General features: G+C 40.7%; 4 protein-coding genes across 4 annotated transcripts in view; 1 reads left to right on the top strand and 3 right to left on the bottom strand.

Annotated features, from left to right (window-relative positions):
• The window catches only part of sytl5 (synaptotagmin-like 5), a 46,777-nt gene extending 44,657 nt beyond the window's left edge, over positions 1 to 2,120 (bottom strand). Inside the window, 2 exon segments of the mRNA XM_055153104.1 lie at positions 1,595 to 1,759; positions 1,967 to 2,120. The gene's annotated coding sequence lies outside the window, so the exon portion shown is untranslated.
• Positions 2,121 to 2,562: 442 nt separating this feature from the next.
• Positions 2,563 to 4,503, top strand: LOC110173203 (dynein light chain Tctex-type 3). The gene is made up of 5 exons (XM_020939194.2): positions 2,563 to 2,695; positions 2,982 to 3,023; positions 3,112 to 3,235; positions 3,586 to 3,663; positions 4,003 to 4,503. The coding sequence occupies exons 1-5, from the start codon at positions 2,669 to 2,671 to the stop codon at positions 4,074 to 4,076; spliced, it is 345 nt and encodes a 114-aa protein (XP_020794853.1). The 5' UTR covers positions 2,563 to 2,668; the 3' UTR covers positions 4,077 to 4,503.
• A 188-nt stretch (positions 4,504 to 4,691) lies between these two features.
• On the bottom strand, positions 4,692 to 10,749 carry xk (X-linked Kx blood group (McLeod syndrome)). Its single transcript, XM_020939176.2, has 3 exons — positions 10,339 to 10,749; positions 7,293 to 7,555; positions 4,692 to 6,844 (listed from the first exon to the last, which is right to left on the bottom strand). Exons 1-3 carry the CDS (start codon positions 10,581 to 10,583, stop codon positions 5,922 to 5,924), a joined length of 1,431 nt encoding a protein of 476 aa, XP_020794835.1. The 5' UTR covers positions 10,584 to 10,749; the 3' UTR covers positions 4,692 to 5,921.
• Positions 10,750 to 12,466: 1,717 nt separating this feature from the next.
• LOC110173107 (lanC-like protein 3) lies at positions 12,467 to 16,926 on the bottom strand. The gene is made up of 5 exons (XM_020939082.2): positions 16,263 to 16,926; positions 15,735 to 15,858; positions 14,260 to 14,457; positions 13,311 to 13,518; positions 12,467 to 12,709 (listed from the first exon to the last, which is right to left on the bottom strand). The coding sequence occupies exons 1-5, from the start codon at positions 16,794 to 16,796 to the stop codon at positions 12,550 to 12,552; spliced, it is 1,224 nt and encodes a 407-aa protein (XP_020794741.1). The 5' UTR covers positions 16,797 to 16,926; the 3' UTR covers positions 12,467 to 12,549.
• Positions 16,927 to 19,961: the final 3,035 nt, after the last annotated feature.

Raw genomic sequence — 19,961 nt, 5'->3', positions numbered from 1 at the left:
GGTTGGGTTCTATAAGAGCTTAATACTGCGAGACTGCACCCCTCTGAGCTGCTGCTGTCTGTCCGCCCGCACACTCCAACATAAGGGAATCCCTGCAATCCCGGCTCCCTCCGCCCGCCTTCATTCATTCAGACGTTTACTCTCTAGCCCCTGGCTACAGAGCTGCACAAGGAGCGCACTAATCATTAAGGAGGCATTATCCATAACAATGACAAAACAGCCCCAGCTAATATAGCTACTATTGTCATGATAAGATAAGTATGTCATTTTATGTGTACTGGTTTATAAATAACATCCTCAGGTTTTACCTATAATATAGCCATATTTATATCTATTGCCTTCTTCTTTTTATATGGGGTTGGGACTATATCATTCACTATTTTTATGTGAAATGATCTTTTATTAACAACTTCCTTCACTGCCACGACATGAGTGGATCTCTGCGTGCAGTAGAGGTGAGTAAACAGAGTTAGTTAGAAATGGCACCTGCAAACATCATAAATGACTCATTGCTGTTGCAACACAGGTCCTCACACAAACACCAACCAGGGACCCCACGACACACCAAATCCAATTTACATTTAACCTTCTATGGCTCAAAACAGAGCTGTGTAAAGATGAGTAACACAAAAGTGCTTATGTCATAGAGACAGATGGTACCTAAATGTATTGCAATTTACTCAAGACTCAAAAAAAAATATATAATAATAATAATAAAATTATATATATATATATATATATATATATATATATATATATACATATATATACATATACATATATATATATATATATATATATATATATATATATATATATATATATATATATATATATATATATATATATATATATATAAACATTTATTTTGCGTCTGATCTGTTTTCTAGCTAGATGAAAGTCCTGGAGCATCTTAAAGGTCCTGCCTGAAGTTCTCTGCTCAAGCCTCGTTCAAAGGACTCACTTTCATTATCAGAAACTTCAAATGGATTTTACACTTCAGAGCCTGTCAAGTTTTTTCTTTGAGAGCTGAGCAGCAGCATCAGTCAAATACATAACACGCGATACTCAGAGGAAATTCCCCTTATGGCTAAGATGAGGTCAGTGAAAGCACCAAGTGTACTAAGACCCATCTATCTCTATCAACACAGAGGGGAATCTAATGCAACCTAAAGAAAGCCATACAAGCCTTACAGGAAAATCCCAGTAACCAGAAAACACAAGTTCAGACAAGGTCACCAATTTGGACGCACTATACACTGACCCTTCAAAAAGTTAATGAAGTCTTCAGTCCATTGTGTTACACCTTAAGTTGTGGTCTGTTAGAGAAGGCATGCACGAGAAGGAGGAAGGGAAATTAACGTTTTGCTGCATTGCACCTGCTCAAAGCGCTCTAACTTTGGCTGAAAGGCGCGGGGGAGTCACGTCCCATGATGACCACAGGGCAGATCCTGCTGTCGTGCTAGAACATACAACCCTCAATACACACAAAAAAGAGCAAACAAATACGACAGAGCGGGAGCTGCTCTGGATGTGCCGTATGCACTGTACGCCACTGTAGTAGTGTCCTGTAGCCTGCAGAGATGCGCCTTACCTCTGATAACAGACAGTCGTGAGGAGCAGCACCGGGACCGCGACGGCTCCCTGTCCGGGGGATGCAGAGCTGAATGAGCGCGCGGAGGTGCGCCTCGGCAACATCTGAACGCGGAGATCTACAGGCGGCAGGAGGGTGTTCCCGACGCGAGGGGGCGTGGTGTGTCTGACAGAGTAAAGAGAGGGAGACAGAGAGGGAGAAAGAGAGAGAGAGAGAGAGAGAGAGAGAGAGAGAGAGAGAGAGAGAGAGAGAGAGAGAGAGTTAATAATATGATTTCCACCACTAATCACGTCTGTCATTTTACTTTGTAATGGTTAAAATAGGATTAGCATTGGGCTAACTTAACTTCCCCAGACTTAAATACCAACATACCTTTCTTTAATCGTCTTATGATCATCATATGAGCCACTTAAATTAACCCACTCAGGTAAAGTTGGATGAAATTACAGCCTACATATTGAACAAGATTTAAGAATGGACTTTGTAACTTCCATGGATCTATTAAATCGATCTAAAAATTGAGCTAAACTTCTGCCAGTCGTCTTCCTATCGTTTTGATGCGGTCACATGGTTATCTTGCTAAAATCGTGACGAACAATCTAAGGAAGGACTGTAATTGCACCACGCCCACTTACTTACACATTATAAATTGAGAAAAATAGAAAGAATAATTTATTATGGAAGTTAATCTTCATCATGCTACTGTGCTGGGGGTGTTAATCTAGTCCACACGAGGGCACTATGAAGCAATCATTGACAAAATATGCCAGTTCAGATTTATAGACTACAAAGTGATATTGTCGGATTACTTTACATTTTGACCATGGGCAAGGGGGCACGTGCTTGTAGTTTTTATTTAGGAAAATCTGCTGCCTATGTGAAAAAACAAACAAGCAAATACACACACATATTATACGACACACAGTACCAGACGGTGGCGGTAATGAGACTTCACGGATTTACTTCAGCGTTAAAAACAGTAGAAGAAGTTTTGTGTTCTCTCCATCCGGAACAAAAACTGCTCCAGTATCACCGGCTTCTTTAGACATTAGTGGATTTAAAGTACAGCTGATCATGGAGGAATATAACTCCGGGGAGGAGGTAGTTATGTTTACGTTTTTTTCCCATATAATGTTATATCTTGAATCCTGATGGTGCAGGCTGACATTAGAAAAACATGGGAGCTAGCTACAGAAGAGCCAAAGAAGCTAAATGCTCCTAGTGTGTATATTTCTCCGAGGGTGTGGTCGGAGACGCTTTTTCGAGTTTTACCATTAAATACTACTATTATACTTTGAAAATGATGTTGCCACTAATGCCTTCAAAATGAACATTTGTAAACATTAATACATATGGACATTATCATTCACAATCCTTATAATTGCAGGTCCTGTTTAACAGTGATGAGGCCACTGCACCCATTAAAGAGGTAGGTTTTATTGTGAAACTATGTAAGCTAAACAAATCATTATGATTTAAAATGCATATACATTCATGGCACGGATGCTCTGTTTTAGTGTATTGAGGGAGTGATTGGTGGAACAGATTATAACCAGAACAAAGTCAATCAGTGGACTGCAAGCATCGTGGAGCGCTGTCTAAGCCACTTTGTAAAACAAGGAAGAGCCTTCAAATATATTGGTAAGACTGCATTCTGTTTATGATATTGATAATGAACATTGTGTGTGCTATGCACTCATAATACCAGTGGCTCCATGGTCAGAGCAGTGGCCCCCCAACTTCAAGGTTGAAGGATTCATTCCTACTCTGACCAAGTTGTGTCCTTAGGCAAGACACTTAACACAACTTGCCTAGTGTGAAAGTGGTGTGCGTGCGTTCGCGTGTGTGATTGGTGGTAGTCGGATAGGTTGCCTGTGCAGTGAATGAATAATGGTAACAGCTTTGAGAGGCTTTGAATAGTTTAAATGTAAGTGTAAGACATTATTATTATTATTATTATTATTGTTAATATTTTTTGTCACCTCTTACAGTAAACTGCACCATAATGCAGAAGAGTAGTGCCGGTCTACATACTGCAAACTCTTGCTACTGGGACACTGCCACAGACGGTAAATAATTACCACTGGGGATGAATAAAGTAATTTATCTATTAAACTGACTAATATATTTTCAACTAAATTATGACTTTTCCTATAACTCCAGTCCAAGGATCTTAAAATTAAATGACTGGAGATATTAAATAAAATAAAAAATAAATTATAAAAAATAAATTATTTACTAACTACACAAAAAAAATTTTTAAGCACATGTACTCATAAATTATCTTAATAAAGTCAGCTTTATGTGTAATGTGTATATTCCTGATAGCTTTCTAAATAATAGACTCAACTTGTCAGTAAAGCTTTGCACAATAAGCTCATGGCCTTTCCCGTTGAAATGTGTTTCAGGGAGCTGCACAGTGAGGTGGGAAAACCGCACCATGTACTGTGTGGTCAGTGTCTTTGCTGTTGCTGTGGCGTAACATCACAAGACCTGTTTTTCTTCAACTTTTATTTTGCCTGAAGCTAGAAGTTTAAAAAAGCTCAGAAATTACAAGGATCCTTTTACAAACTGTCGCGGAGAAGACAAAAGACAACCTAAAGAGACTAATCAAAAACTCCTTTGTAAGCTCAAGAGTGGACTGATTCCTCCAGCCTATTGCAGTTCTGACCACATTATTGCCATTTCATTCAAGAAAAGAGAAGACTAGGTGGGTTGGATTTTCCACTTAAGTAGTAGTTATGTTTCGTAGACTGAATAATTTAATAAAAGTGTGTATTGTTTCGATGCCAATTCCAGTTTGCTTTATTTAAATGTTCATATTTGAAGGGTTTTGGCAAAAATGTAAAATTATAATTTATTCTGGGACCACAGTACTTAATAAAAAGTGTATGCAACACTTGTCCCAACTGTTCAATGCGTGAAACTTTTTTTTTTTTGCCCACTAGATGGCAGGAGAAACTAGCCTTCAAGGTAGAAGATTTTTTTATTGGCCAAATTGTAAAAGAGCATGTTAAAGTATGTTAAATTAAAATTCTTTTACTTTGTATTTCAGGTGACAGGTCATGTTGAGAATCGTTTAAAAAAAAGACAGACATTTTGCTGATATAAATATAAATTTATTTTTGCGTTTATTTTAAATGTTTTTATAAATGAGAAATACGTGTGCAATAAGTTTTCTTGTGGCATTTTTTTCTTTTGATAACAAACATCAGGAACTTTAACATGATACCCGAGGCTGCAAAACCTCTGCATTTACATTTCTCAAACAATGCCCCTCACACACTGCAGTTAAAGGTTAGCTGAGGCGTGACACATCTACAGCTGTGTTAAGAGACCAGTGACACATGAAAACATTACATTTATGAATACACATTTACATCGACGTGCAAAAAATTGAGCTGTCCACATGCTTCACAGTAAAATGTGTGGTGTGTCGACTGCACTGGCATAGTACATAGAACATCAAGTTAAAACTCTCATTCTGCAAAAATACACCATAGAAGCAGCATGTTGTAATGATAAAGCTATTATTTAGACATTTTCTTCAAAAGCTGATTGTTTGCAGCCACTGGCATTAAATACTATTCACTCCAGTTCACTTTGTTCCACACATGCACACCTCCATGCTTTATAGATATTAATATGATTAGTTTGATCTTGTGGCTCACTGTGATTTGAATAATGCAGCATAAAAGTACAGTGTGCAGTGACCCCAGGCTTTTGAATTTGCAAAATGATTCAAGCCTAGTTACCTAAACTTTGTGCACTTATTCAGCCGTAGCTGGTAAACAAACTTCGTTAAGGACACGCTTCCTCTTTCCAGGTTCAGATGGAAAAAGTATAATATGGCTTCTAACATGGAGATGATTTCAAGAGCAGACTCTGTGATCCATGTGGCATTTAAGAGTTTAACCCTCACGGTCTCCTCGGGGTCAGACCCAAAAATGTATTTTTCTCGCCTGACGAGAAAATAAATTTTTGGGTCTGATTGACCCACTCCAAGAGGAATCAGAAGAAGGAAGAAAAAAAATTTCTTCAGGTCTATGACCCCGAGGAGAGCGTGAGGGTTAAGATGCATGGTTCAAGTTTTTGCTATAAAACAGCTCATGAGTGGCTGTACTAATTTCTTAACATCAGCCATGCGTTATGCTTATGCAGCCAAAGGAACTGAATGAGTGGAAGTAAATCCATAATGTATGCTAGATAGCTTGCAGAGTTATGAAAAACTATGCTCTTAATGTGTGCCATTTCATTCTGGAGTGATCATTATTTGGAAATACATTTGTTCTGTTCTGCTCTATTGTTTTTCTTCAGCTTAAAGTGATCATGCATTGCAGGGCTCAGTGTAGCCAGCGTCGCCATTGACGCCTGTGTCTGTGATAGTGGCCATGTCATTAGGACTGTCATAAATGGTGTCGTTGAGAATATCGTAGGTTGTATCATTTGGCATGTCTTCGTACGTATCACTGGCCCGGTCACTGGGGGGCTCTTTGCAGTGGGAGCTGGGGGGCTGGAGCGCAGCTTTACCTGTGGTCCTGATGGGTGATGGAGCTGTGTCACACATAAAACAGAGCACAGAGGAGCAGTCCCAAAGTCCCTGGCTCATACTAGAGGAGAAGAGTCTTCGGCACGGGTGGCAGAACTGATAAAACACCAGCATGAAGAAGATCCCTATGGCGTAAGCTACAAGCAACTGCAGCACCAGCAGTGGAGCGCAAATGTCGCTGTAGACGTCCGTTCTGAAGATGTACCACAGCAGCAGCAGTGAGGCGTTCTCCACAAAGCGCAGCATGTAGTAAACAGCCATACGATACCAGTTCTGCGATTTGTTGATGAGGTCTGGGTCGCTAAGTTTAACTTGCACCGCAGACCAGCAGAACATGTTGATACCTGCGTAGAGGAAGGTGAGCAGACAAAGCACAATGGTGGTTCCTAATCTGGACAGAGTTTTCTCAATATTCTCAGGGAAAGGAGAGTGGCTCCACCAGAACAGGATCCAGGGGTAGAGGGAGAAAACAAGGAAGTTGAGCAAAACCACGGGCAGCACCCAGAGCTGCAGCACAGAACTGAACAGCACCAGCACCACCACACGAGTGGCAATCTCGAAACTCCTCCACAGAAAGATACACATGTACGCCAAGGGCCGCACGTCCACTTCGTAGTCGTCATATTTGATCTTTATGGCAAGAATATTACAGCGCAGTGCTCCATAGACTATAGACAGTAGGCTGATCACCATTAATGTTCCTGGAGAGAGAACAGACAAAACCAACTGGTGTGAAATAGAACTGTCAGAGTGAAAAATCTCCTCATGCGTTTGGACTAAGCGCCAGTTCTTTAAACTGGTGTCTGACTTCGACCTAATTCATCTGAAATGTGTATAGACACATGCTCCCACACAAAGCTCCACGCATCACTGCACCGACTGACCCCAGAACAGCACCAACAACTCTTTGAGTTACATAATAATACCACATTGACTCATGACAACACTGCCTCTTGTTTCCAATATGTCACTGAGCGATTCAGCCCACATGACAGAGGAGCTGTGGACTGGCAGTGGAGGAGGACAGACGCTCATTTCAGACTAACTCGACTGAAAATAAACAAGTTGATTCCTCACCAGGTTTTGGCTTAAAAAAAAAAAAAAAAATGATGTGTTTTGTTCCCAGTATTTTGCATTATGAAATCTCACCTCTGCCGATGGACACGCCCCTTTGCAGCACACAGATGTAGAGCTGGAGGGTGAGTTGGGGTGCAGATCCGAGGAAGGCCTGGATGACAGAGGTGCGGGCGAAGGCTGCTCTGTGGGTGAACAGTTTGCCCTCTGCCTGCCCCACCTGCCGCTCCACCTCCTCAGACTGCCCCCGCCGTGGCATCTGTTTCTTCCTGGTGATGCTGACATAGGGCTCCTCCACTCTGCCCACGCTGCCATAGATGCAGAACGCCTCCAGACACCTACAGCACAGAAAGAGCTCAAGAGGATTAGGAAAATATATAACGGACAGCTCTGTTCGAACGTTCAAAGTTCAACTCCATCTGAACTGTGCAAAAATATCAATATATTGTGATTATCGATGGCTGCTGTATTGATATATCTGCAATATTTTTTGGTATTTTTTGTAACAGTCCTACAAATTTAGCTTATTTAGAGGAAGAAGACTTGTTTATGCAATACACTTGACATATCTCTGTTTTCATGATTAAAATAGGCATACTTTATATTAACTTTGCACAAGTAGCAGTTTAATAAAGAAATACTGTTGCTAAAATGTGTTTGGTTCTTTAAAAAAACAGAGATATATCACAGAGTATCGTGATAATATTGTATCGTGAGCCATTTCCAGTAATTTTCCTTGTGCATCAATAATGTCTAAGTCTAAGTATCAGATTTGGTAGTGCAATTTCATAAAATAAAGTAGTTTATCAGGCTATCAGTACATACATTAAATGATATTCTCCTCAGTAATGTGACATTTTGGTTTAATGCAGTTTGAAAAAATGTGTATTGATCATTTAATTGTTGACAAAATACATAATGATTCAACTGACAGCCATATGTTTTCTTTTCACTCCTATAGGGGATTTCACAGCATCACTACAGGTTTTGTTTACATTATAATAACTTAAATCTAACACTCATATTAACAATAAATAAATAGTTCCTCTTAATGAAATAGTGTTGAAACTAATAAATTGTCAATCACACCCACCCTTAAACTCTGGTCTTACAGTAACTGCTGACGTGTAGAGACCTGCCATCTGTCTGACATGAGAACACGATGGAGAGAGAGGAGAGGTCCACCCTGCCGAGCTGCACTTGTGTCAATAAATTACAGGCCAGAAGATTTATGCTACTGGGTTTAGAAGTGTAAATTATAGTTTAGATATAAGATTATTGTGCTAATGCAAAACAAAATGCATGTTTGTTTACAGAAAAGAAAGATTGTGGTGTTATCTGTAATCTGCTCAATGAAGGCAAAACACTTGTGCTTTAGGGAAGTGAAATTGCTACTTTGGCTTGGTAAAACTCTTATAGCTCTATATTGGCTCGACATTTAGCTTTAGTACTTATGTCCAGTGGGGAACAGTTTGGAGTTAGTCAGCATTAAGAGTGTATTCTAGGGACAGTGCCCTTATGGGAGCAGTAAATCTAAAGCAGGAGGGCTGATCGGTAGGGCAGTGTTGTTTTGGCAAAGGAAGAGAGAGCAGAGAAACCTCCAACTGTGTTGTGAGATAAGAAAGCAGCAGTCACATGTGCTATTCTTAGATGGGCTCTTGACTGTCAAAAGTGTGTCCGGGTGTGCACGGGGCCAAGCCGGGTCAAATATCAAAGAGGAGCCTGATTGTGAACTTGCTGCTCCTCTGGGTCAAAACTAGGCCTGTCATAATAATTACTAAATCAACTTATCTTTCAATATATGAAAGCTGGAACAATATTTATCATGTGTACATTTTCTTTGCACTACTGGGAAATTTTTGGTTATTTTTTTAACTTCTATGACTTATTACAAATGCAAACTAAGCACTAAAGTGTTTCATTCTGCAGTTTATTTGCAGTTTTTTTTTTTTTTTTTTTTTTTTTTTTTTTACAGTACTGTACATTTAGAATAGTTTTTGTGGTCTAAATGTGCTCTTAGGTTTTTGTGTCAGTGGCATAAATTAGTTTCAGTATTATAGTTTATTGTCTATATTTACTTCAGCAATATATCACATTTCAGTTGTTTTTTATTGTAACAGGCCTAGTCAAAACACACACAATGTTCTCACTATAACTACAACATACTGAGAATTCTGTTTTGAAGCCAACCTTATCTCCACTGAATATATTAAATGATAGGCTGTTGATAATTCAAGTGCACATCTGGACATTTGGATTGTGCTTGCTTCACACATCACTGAATTTTACAGTACAAAACAGGGAAGAGCTGAAGAGTTAAGTGCCGTACAGTGAAGGTAACAGTAGAACTTCTCAAGATGCACTTTCCACCATCTTTAAAACCAATTAGCTACTTAAACAGGAAACATCGTGTCTCAGCAAACAAAGGCTTCTGCTTTCCGGTTGTTTTGGTCTGAAATAGGCCTACAGTAGATCTATTAATTCTACTGGCAGCTGAAACACAATGGTGATCCTTTACTTTGCTTTATTTTATTTTATTTAAATCACCACTTTGAGAAGGTAAAATTTTATTTTTCAGAAATACCAATACTGTTCCCTGTTGCCCGGTAATATAGGTTACTAGTTCATGTAGCCCTGACAGGATTAGACTTATGTCTCCTATGGCTGGTGGTCCATCCAGGACATCGCTGAAAAGCCAGTTAAAGCATCTCCACCACGGCTCTGTTCAGCACATCGCTCAGCTTCATATTGTGACTTCATGGGCTTTGAGACAGAGCAGTCATGATGAATTAACCAGTCACTCCAGGCCCTGTGCCTTTAGTCAGGTGACGTCCTATAGTGGGAATGACCTACTCCAATCACAGTTAAAATTGGAAACATATCGACGAGCTGCATACATTGATCATAAGCTGTGGTCCCTGCTGTGGATGGGTCTCACTCATGGAGTTTGACTGCAGCAGCCAAGCGTTTTGTGCATTATGCATTGTGAGGTGGACAAAAGGAAAATACCCGCAGCATTTTTGACAGCAGTAAGCGGATTATGGCCATCAGGTCGGACATGTTTAACGAGTGCCCACGCGTGAACGCGACACCTGTGGGCAATGACACTCCAAACACTGACCTGACGATGGGTCCCAGCTGCAGAATGTGCAGCAGGAGGATGAGCGGTCTGTCCCGGCTCAGGTCCCGGTGGATGAACGTGAGGGTGAGCTGCACGAGCACGGAGGGCACGAGCGTGAAGAGGACCGTGAGCCCCTGCCAGATCCTGTCCCCTGCGGAACGGTACGTGGAGCTGAGGTACAGCGCGGCTGTGGTCTCGGCGGTAAACAGGGACACGGACACAAAGATGGAGATGGGGAGGCGCATCCTTCACTCACGCCGCCATTTGGGGTCCACCGAGCAGACCCCCGTGGATGGGACTGCGCTGTGTCGGACACACGCGTCCCCTATCGCCACGGTTCATCCGCGCTGCCTTTATGACAGTCAGCGGGATGTTTTTAGTGAGTAGCTGACCACGGGGGGCGCAAGTGAAAACACTCTTCGGTGCGCAGGCGCAAGTGTCCTGTCTGAGAGCTGCATGTTTGTCACTTGTCAGTGCTGCTGGTTGTGGAAGTCGTAGATAAGGGTTTTTAGACCAAAGTCCTGAACTCCGTCATAGGCCAAGTGTCATTCATCAACATCTCATTTTGACTTTTTCACTTTCAGAGAACTTCCTGAGTTTGACCAATCACAATAAAGGCTACAGGATTATGAGTGCAAATGTATTACTGTGTTATAAATGAAAACAATCGACTCAGTGCTGTGCTGAGACACTTTATTGACATGATTTGCTGTGGACAGCTGTATAATAACTCTGCACATACAGATAGCATAGAAATGTCTCCACAACAGGCACAAAAAGCACTGGGAAACTGCTTTGGTTTGATATTCACAGACTTTAAACCACCGCCAGTCACAATGCAGAAATATTGTCATATGTCATTTGCCTGGAATCCAGAACATTTCTCTTTGAGATGTCACTCTGGACTTGCAAATGTTTCATGTCCCTTTTACATTAGCAACTTAGAACTATCCAAACACTGGATGATTTTTAATGTAAGGCCTCATTTTCACAAGAGCTGTGCCATCTATGCAAAATGTGCTTCACATATTTGGCTTGCAACAGTAGCGTCTTGAACAGTGAGCTGGAAGATAAAAGTGACTCTGAGCATTAAGTTCACCACAAACCTATTGCACCATCATTTTGCACAGGTAACAAATAGTACAGGGGAAAAGTCCCTATATCAAATACATATAAACATCAACAGACAAACACAACAGCTGGCCTCTGTTATACCTAATATCAAACACAACAGTTTTTATTTATTTATTTATTTTTTTCTCACAATATCTGTTGTCTGTAGTGCACATGTGTTGGTCTGGTCTTGTATCAAAGTAACTGCCAGAATTATGAAACTATCACTATCAGGACAATAAATAGCCTAAGTATTCAATGATTGTGTCGTAGGCTGTAGGCGGTGCTGAGCTGGTGAAGAGCTAGAAACACTTCAAAGGCAATATGTGGCATTTTCTTGTTTAACTCTTTTGAGACTGGGGACTTCCTTTTGTTTTTTATGTGCATGTTTTCTGACCTGAGAGCTTCACCCAGATACAGCATTTTACTCAGAATACATTTAGTGCAAATAACTATTGTAAAGTCAAATGATGCCACAGAAATTCTTCTTACAATTAACATCGTTTTGAAACAACACAACTTTCTGCTGTAACATTTGGAATTTTCTTTTCCCTAAAACCAACCCGGCCACTATTTATATTGTGAGAACATTCATAACCATCTCAAGTACAAGGACTCTATGTGCACCTTTACATATAATTGTGATTTGCAGTGCCCAATATTGTGGTGGTTCAGTATTTTCAGCAATCCTACCATTTTTATATCTTGCTTTTTGGTCTAATAAGGCTAACGAACCCACAAAATCATTAAAATATTACTTAAATTTTTGGTTATAGATCAACAAACTGTCTCCACAGCTCTTCAAATCATGTATTATTACATATTTTTGGGTAATTTGAGGAGCTTTCCCAGTAATATTCACATAATATTCACAATCTTAAGCTATTAGAGCAGACAGTTACAATATCAAATAGCTAGCAGCTCTAAAATGTACATTGTTTTTGCTGTTTAATTAATAGTTTGCAGTTAGGAAAGCTATCAAGAACCAACATTCAAACCAAGTTATGTAGGGGTTTGTAGCTTTGTGAGATCCAAATACTAGATAGTGTTTCTTGAACGTACTGGAGAGAGTATTAGCCTACTTTTGCATTTTCATATTCACACAAAGACGCTGAAGAGAGGGAATTCCGACTGGTCCGGCTGCAGCAGGTCCACCAGGAAGCAAACGGTCCCAGAGAGGCCTTCAAACAGACTGTAGATGCTGGTGACTGAGCGTGAGCCTGCTTTGAACTCCTCAGTGTAGATGAACTCTGCAAACCTAGAGCCACAGACAAAAAAATTGTACCAACAATCAATGTCTTACATGGCTAGTAAATGCACTTGAATAATCAGGTAACACAACAATGGGACCTGATTACAATAACACATCATTTTGAATTTTATTATTATATTTTTTTTATGAATAGGTGGTTTCACAAGTTTTTCTTCTTTCCATTCCTTTTCGATGAAATGTGTTTTTCTGTTGTGTACAATATACTAGTATATGTAGTATGTGAATAAGTTTTTGTCTGTCTTGTCACAAACTCAAAACAAATAAAAAAATAATACATTTTTGGCGTGTGTTTGCATGCACAAAAGAAATCTGATCACCAGACATGTATCTGTTAATCAATGGATTTTTAGGGTTTGTAAGACAAAGTATGTTGAATTTCAAAATATCTCTTTTCAATCTTTCCTTCTTTCCACATATTCCCCTGTTTTACTTCTGTCTTTGGCCAATTAGCTTGCCCTTTTTCATAATATCCCTTATCAAAAATTTTAATAACAATAAATACACTGTAGTCTGTAGTCTGGGTGTTTCCTTCTTGCACACATATTTAATTAATTAATGAATAAAGTGAATGATGAGGATGTCTTACCTTTGAGCGCGGTAGATGTATTTGGAGTTTCCTGTGAGGCGGTAGAGGAGGAGGAACACATAAGCACTGCCTGCTATACCGTGACAAATCCCTGGACCTTTCTTCAGCAGCCCCTTCTGCCACACCAGCTCCCCACTGCGAATACAAGTGTCCAGGTACTGAGGCTTTTTATTGATCAAGTACGCTTTGGCAAAGAGGTACGCCACACCTGCAAGAGACACCGAGACCTGCTTTTAGCTTCAGATCACCTTTAAAGGCCCATATTACTCTCCTACACTCTATTCCACCTTGTGATACTCCTTCACTGAAATCATTTTAATCATTCATTTGAAAACTACAGCTTGATCATCATCACACGGTGGACCAGAGCGTTTTGAGCACTGGAGATGTAGACTGACATATAATAATCCTTTATGGATTATTCAGACATTTGTGAATGAAACAAAACAGTACTCCAGGTATCTTTTGAAGGAGGTAGCAACAGTATAACATGGCTTAAAGCTTGTGTAATATAGGACCTCTAAACACAAAATCACCACATAACTACACTCTTTTGTAGTGAGTGGCTGTGGAAATACCTTCCAAATGGCATTGATAATATTACAACTGAGACACTTGGGAGTAACACTGTAGTCTTTGTGACCCTCAAGGACATGATTCACATATCCATTCAGCAGTAACACTACAGGGACATGCTTGTGTGTTGATTGGTAGAACAATATGTTATACAACACAGATGAACTGGGATAAATGAGCCAAATGAACTGACAGAAAATATTGTTATAATTATACAAAAACATTTCTTCCTGATTCCTGAATATGTAGGCAAACAGTGGTAAAGAGGTGATTATATCAGTGCTGTACATTAAGTAAATAGCGTGAATCATTGGAATTAGTACATACATCCTTCAGAAAGAAAACAAACAATATAATGGCATAACTAGAGTACCAGGTGCTCCATGACACCAATGCACCAGCTCATTCTCCCTCTCGATGATGGCTCCGAGCTCTGCGGGCCAGTTACAGTTCTGCTCCTGGTTCATGAGGAAGTCCACGCTCTGCCACACCAGGTCCTTCTCTGCCCCACTCAGCATGTCCTGGTAACTCAGCAGCATCTGCAGCACAGAGGATAGGCCATGGGCTGCACCTGGACACAGACAGAAAGACTTTAAGATCCAAGTCTACACCTCAGCACTACCACAGGCAGAATAAAGGTCACTGCCTCAAGACTCTTAAACTTTACTCTTCCTGTCAAGTGGTACCCCCAGACCCAACTACTAGAGGCATATGATGTGCATAACAGACACATTTTCAAATACTAAATATAGCACAACTTTATTATTTGGATCTTAACACCTCACTCAAATGTGCATTTGTGTAATATTTGTACTGTATCTATATTTTCTTATTATTTCTACTGTAGATAAGCTGATATGCTGAATGCACAGTAAAGACAAAACAATTCAGCACAGTGACTTTATTACTCTAAGTCCTGTGTGGTATCCCTTGTCTATGACATTGTGTGGACCAAGGGAACAAATGTCTGTTCTATTGTCAGATCCAATGACAGATGCTCTTGACTCTGTGTCTGAAGGCACATTCACCTCTGAGGCCAGTGCGGTCACTAGACTCTCATCCACTATGTAACATGTAATGGTGTACAGGTGTCCTGTGCTGCATACACGGCTGGATGGAGACTTCCAATAATGTTCATGTCATAAAAATAATCAAGGTTCTTAAGTACACAAATATTTTAAAATGTATTTTTATATTGTAGATTAAAAAAATCCAATTTAAATACTACCCTTAATTTCTAAAGGTATGCTGAGTAAAACAGTAACTTTATTCCTGAAGTAATGCAGATAATCCATCTTCCACCTTGTCAGTCTCCATTTGTAAACTGTAGAGGCTGTGTGGAGCATGCAACCACGCTGTTTTATTAGAAAAGGAAACCAGTCGAGGCAGTGGTAAACAGCAGCACAGAAACTGGGGATTGTTCTCCAGATTGGGAGGTTCATGGTCAGAAGAACCTCACCGAAGACAGCCTGTGTCTTGGTTTATAGAGGTAGTGGTGGGAAGTATTCAGAATACTCATTTTGTATTCTTGTATGCCAGTATACTGCACGATATTAGAGAGAAAAATAGATAACACTGCTCTTATGATGAGTGCATCTGCAATTTCTCCTTCTACAATTAGTGATAGGAAACACAGAACAAGCATTAAGTTGTTTTTCATCCTATGTTGTGTCTTTACACTATAATTTAAATTCTATTTGGTGTAAAAGTTTTCTGTGTTCAGGATACATTATTTTTTAGTGATCCTCTTGGCCAGAGGTCACCTAATCTTAACACCTCTGTATATTTCATACATAATCATAAAGCCTGCTTGCGTAACATAAATCGGTTCAAATTGTTTGATCTTACCGAGGTACTCAGTCCCATAATATGAGTACATGAGCGGGAAGGGCTTCCTCTTCCGCCGTGCGTACTGTTTCCCGGACTCGATGATAGCCTGACAGATGGATTTAATCTGATCTTTACTCAGGATCTGCAACAAATACTCCAGGTTAGTTTCAGGATTAATCTCTTTGAAGGACAAATAAAGTAAGACAAAACAATTTGAGTGATTAGATGATGCAGTGATATCACCATGATAAAACTGGGTCGTTTTTTATAGATTACTTTTGATTTTTAAAGGTGCACTATGCAACTTTTCTGCTGGTAGATCCACTGACAAATAGAAACATTGGAATATTCCAGGCAAAGATGGAGACGGGCAGGTAGCGTACCCCCACCCGAAAAGTTCAATGCTTCCCTAATTGCAACTTGCAATTACGCTACAAAATAATAACGACCTTGACATCAGTGGGTCACATAGTTTAGGCCTACTTCTTCTCTTAAAACTTTAACGTAATATGAAAAGGAGCAGTGTTAAAACTTTCTGAGAGTTACCTCGATGCCCAGTTTCTGCTTAAGCACAAGGGCCGCGCACAAGTACCCCGCGCGCCCCACGAACAGCTCATCAGAACCGCACTCCAGGAAATTAATGGGGGCACACACTTCCCACAGGTTTCGAAATTTAGTCAACGGTTTCACGAAGTCTGCCAAGCCCAGAGCCTTGTAGATCATCGCCGCTACTGCATAGATCCCCGCACCCCCGAGGAGGAATGCGGCGCGCATGTTCTTGTCTGGCTCCGTGTCCACATATCTCATCGATATGTCAATGATCTGCTTTGCCGTCTTTAGGTACACGTCCCGCTGCTCTGAGAAGAGCGGACACTCGCTGACGTGGAAGAGCATGTACGCCACCCCGGCGGGGCCATCATACAGCCCGCCGTCGCAGTCGTTGACATCAAGCGGAACCTTCTTGAGAATTTTGTCCACTGTGGAGATGACTGCGGGGATGATGGCCTCGGCGCCCTGTCCCGGCAGCAGAGCGCCTTTGTAGTCCGCAAATCGGTTGGCAAAGCAGCGATTGTTCTCCATCACCGTCCGTCACCACAAGCTCAAGGTAACCAAGGATGAGGAGCGAGCTGCTCTCATTGCTTGTCCAATCACGTGCGTGTGGAGCTGATTGGCTGTCAGTGCGGACGCGCGGCGACTCTGACTCACTGGAGTCTGGGACGTGCGATTTGTTTATTCTTTATGTAGACAAATCCAGTCTCAGGCAACAAATACATAATGTGACTGAAGTTAAAGATTTGTCTCCTTTATCTAAATAGGCCAATTTTTTCAACGAAGACACCCTCTCAATTGTGAAATAGCGTTAAAAAAATCAGCAGTTACATTTATAAGTATAGAGATGCTGTATTCTAGCAGCAGACCTTTCTCACGGCTGATTATTGTGCTGTATTTAGACAGACTGTCTTGTAAATTAAATATTCGTTAAGTAAATTGTCAAGGGAAGTGTCAACTCATTATTGTGCAAGACTTGTCTTCAACCGTGAAGGGGCGCCAGACGGCGCGATCTCATCTCCGCCTGTTGCTGTCCGTGGTGCTGAATGCATCACAGTCCGCAGTGAGGTGTTGGAAAATGGTAAGCTTAAATTTTATCAATACAGATACAGTCAGTTACAACAATTACAATCAAATCAGCTTTACACATTATTTCCGAAATTGGCAGCCTTCACGAGAGGACTGTTTCACCATGCTGTCTGGCAGTTTGATGTTTTGATTTCATTAAAATACTCACTCTCATTCAGTCACTGATGATGCTGTAGCTGAGTCTGCTCCGGTGACGATCTCAGTGGGCTTTGAATAATAGGTCTTGATGTTTTCCAGATAATAATAATAATAATAATAATAGGCTGCAGGGTACAGGAGAGAAATCACTGGCTGTATAGTTATTAGTAGTGGAGCAGGTAGAAGTATTGTCCATTATAATGCAGTTCTGAATACATTAAACACTAAAGAGATTTGTGTTTTTTGCATTCAGTTCTGCAATATATAGCTATGTTCTCCATCAACACAATCAAAATGTATCTTTGGAACTAAATTAGTTCATGTTCAATAATGTCAAATTGATGTTAACTTATCTCATCTGACTGCTTCAAATTAAATTAAATTAAATATTGCAAGTACCTCATAAGGCAGGGTGCCATTTTTGTGTTAATTCACAAGGTTATCACAGAGGAGATAAGACAAGCTTTCAACAAAGCATTCACATTAAATTTGCTTTTTAGCTACATTTGTTCAGAAACAGATGATAAAAATTGGATGAAAGCCTTTGAAATATATAACTAAATGTCAAACCACAAAACCCCAAAGGTCTGATCAGGCAGAAAGAAAAGCAGAGACCAAGAATTCTCAATGTTTCATAGTTGTGGGCCTATAACATATAGCCTAAATAATAAAGTAATAAGGTACTATACATTTATATTAAATTTGAAGAGGTTCAATCATTGCTGGTGAAAATCCCATCTCGAAATAATGCTTCAAGGAGCAGAGCAATCAGAACAGGCTTTGGAGTGTGTGTCCGCTGTTGGTGGCTAAAAATTGAAGCATGGTAAACTGGAAAGTACTCTTTGAAGATCAGTTGTCCCCAATCTTCTGCAAAAGCCAAACTATTGAAACACATTGCGGGAGATGAACAAATATTACACTCTTTGAAATTCTAATGAACAATTTTGCCTACATGGACAACAGACCAGTCCAAGGGAATCAAAGTGAGGAACTCTGTATCATGCTGCTTTATGTAGTATCATAAAGACACCTGTAGGGTAAGGTGCCTGTTCAGGGCCTGCTCCCCCATTCTGACAGAATCCACAAACCAGGAACCTAGAGAAGTCGGTTCTGTCTGACTACCTCTTGGTATTTACAACCCCAAGAGAACCGATCTTCTGTGGTTTCACACCTCTCTTCCCCCACTCAAAGTGGGACATGAATCAGAATGGGAAATTAACATGGCTCTGCTAAAGTGATAAGGACTGTTAAATAATGACATTCCTCATTTTGCTTTGAAGAAACAGAACCACATCTTCTACATACCAGACCATCAGGCGCCAATGCTTGGACCGGTTAAAACCGCGATGGACCGCGGTTGCCACTTTTGGACTAAAGAAGGACTGGATTAAACGCATCTTGATAACTACTTAAACATGTTTTAACTGTGTTCTATATAAGGTTCATGTTGATGCAAGATAAGTATGCCACATTGCTTAATTCATGTGTTCATGGTCTCTTGTGTGTTTTCATGTCATGTTCCAGCGGAAGTGTTTGCGGTAACTTCACGGTGTGTTTTCGGACAGATATACCTTTGATTCCCCTGTATGAATCATCGGCCAATGTTATCGTAAACAGTTATGAAGTACCTGAATGTGGGAAATTATCAAATTAATATTTACAAATGATATTTGTACGGGGACCAGTTCAGCTCAGACCTGGGCGTGCCTTAAATTTGCATATAACAACGCCCACCAAGCGCACTGACCAAAACGAAGCCTCACGCGCGAAAACTTGGCTTTCGCTTCGCTTTTCTTCGCTTTTCACCTTGCCTCGCCGCCGCGAGGACCCGCCGAAGAGGACCAGGGAAGACGGCCTGTGGGAGGGACCCGGGGGGGAGCTGTAACAGACCTGGAGTCGCACCTGCCGAGAGCTGAGGACCAGAGCCGGTGAAGGAGGCGTGGACCGCCCTGCCCGAGTACCATCATCACGCCGTTGCCTGGCCGTGCGTGCGACCACCGCCGAACCCCGCCATCGCCGCATTCCACACGGACCGAGAACAACATCGCCAAGTAAGGCTGGTTCTGAACACTGAATGAATAAGGGTTGGCATCCCTCTTACGATTGCGTCCAATTATTCCTGAGGCAAGCGCAGTAGCGACTTAGCGAAACGCCATAACTGAGCTAAACTGAACCCCGTTTTTATAACTACCTCAGGTTGTTAAAATGTGCTTTAATGTTACGTAATCAGAACTTGGAGGCTGGTGTCTAATTATTGTTTGTTAATAAACCACACAAAGGAATTTGCTGGTTTCAGTGATTTTTCTTAAAGTTATCATCAGGTCACTTTTTCGGGTACGTTCCCTTCAGATTGATTAAATTGATAAGTTGTTGTTGTCGCATATGGTTAAGTTTGATTCGGTCAGAATCTGGTGCCCCACATATGTATAATTTCAATAATTCGTCAAAAGCTAAACCACATGCTCAGAC

Source organism: Boleophthalmus pectinirostris, unplaced genomic scaffold, assembly GCF_026225935.1.
Source record: "Boleophthalmus pectinirostris isolate CB_2022bp ecotype Guang Dong unplaced genomic scaffold, ASM2622593v1 HiC_scaffold_1, whole genome shotgun sequence".
Lineage (NCBI taxonomy): Eukaryota > Metazoa > Chordata > Actinopteri > Gobiiformes > Gobiidae > Boleophthalmus > Boleophthalmus pectinirostris.
This window is presented reverse-complemented; position numbering and strand designations above follow the sequence as displayed.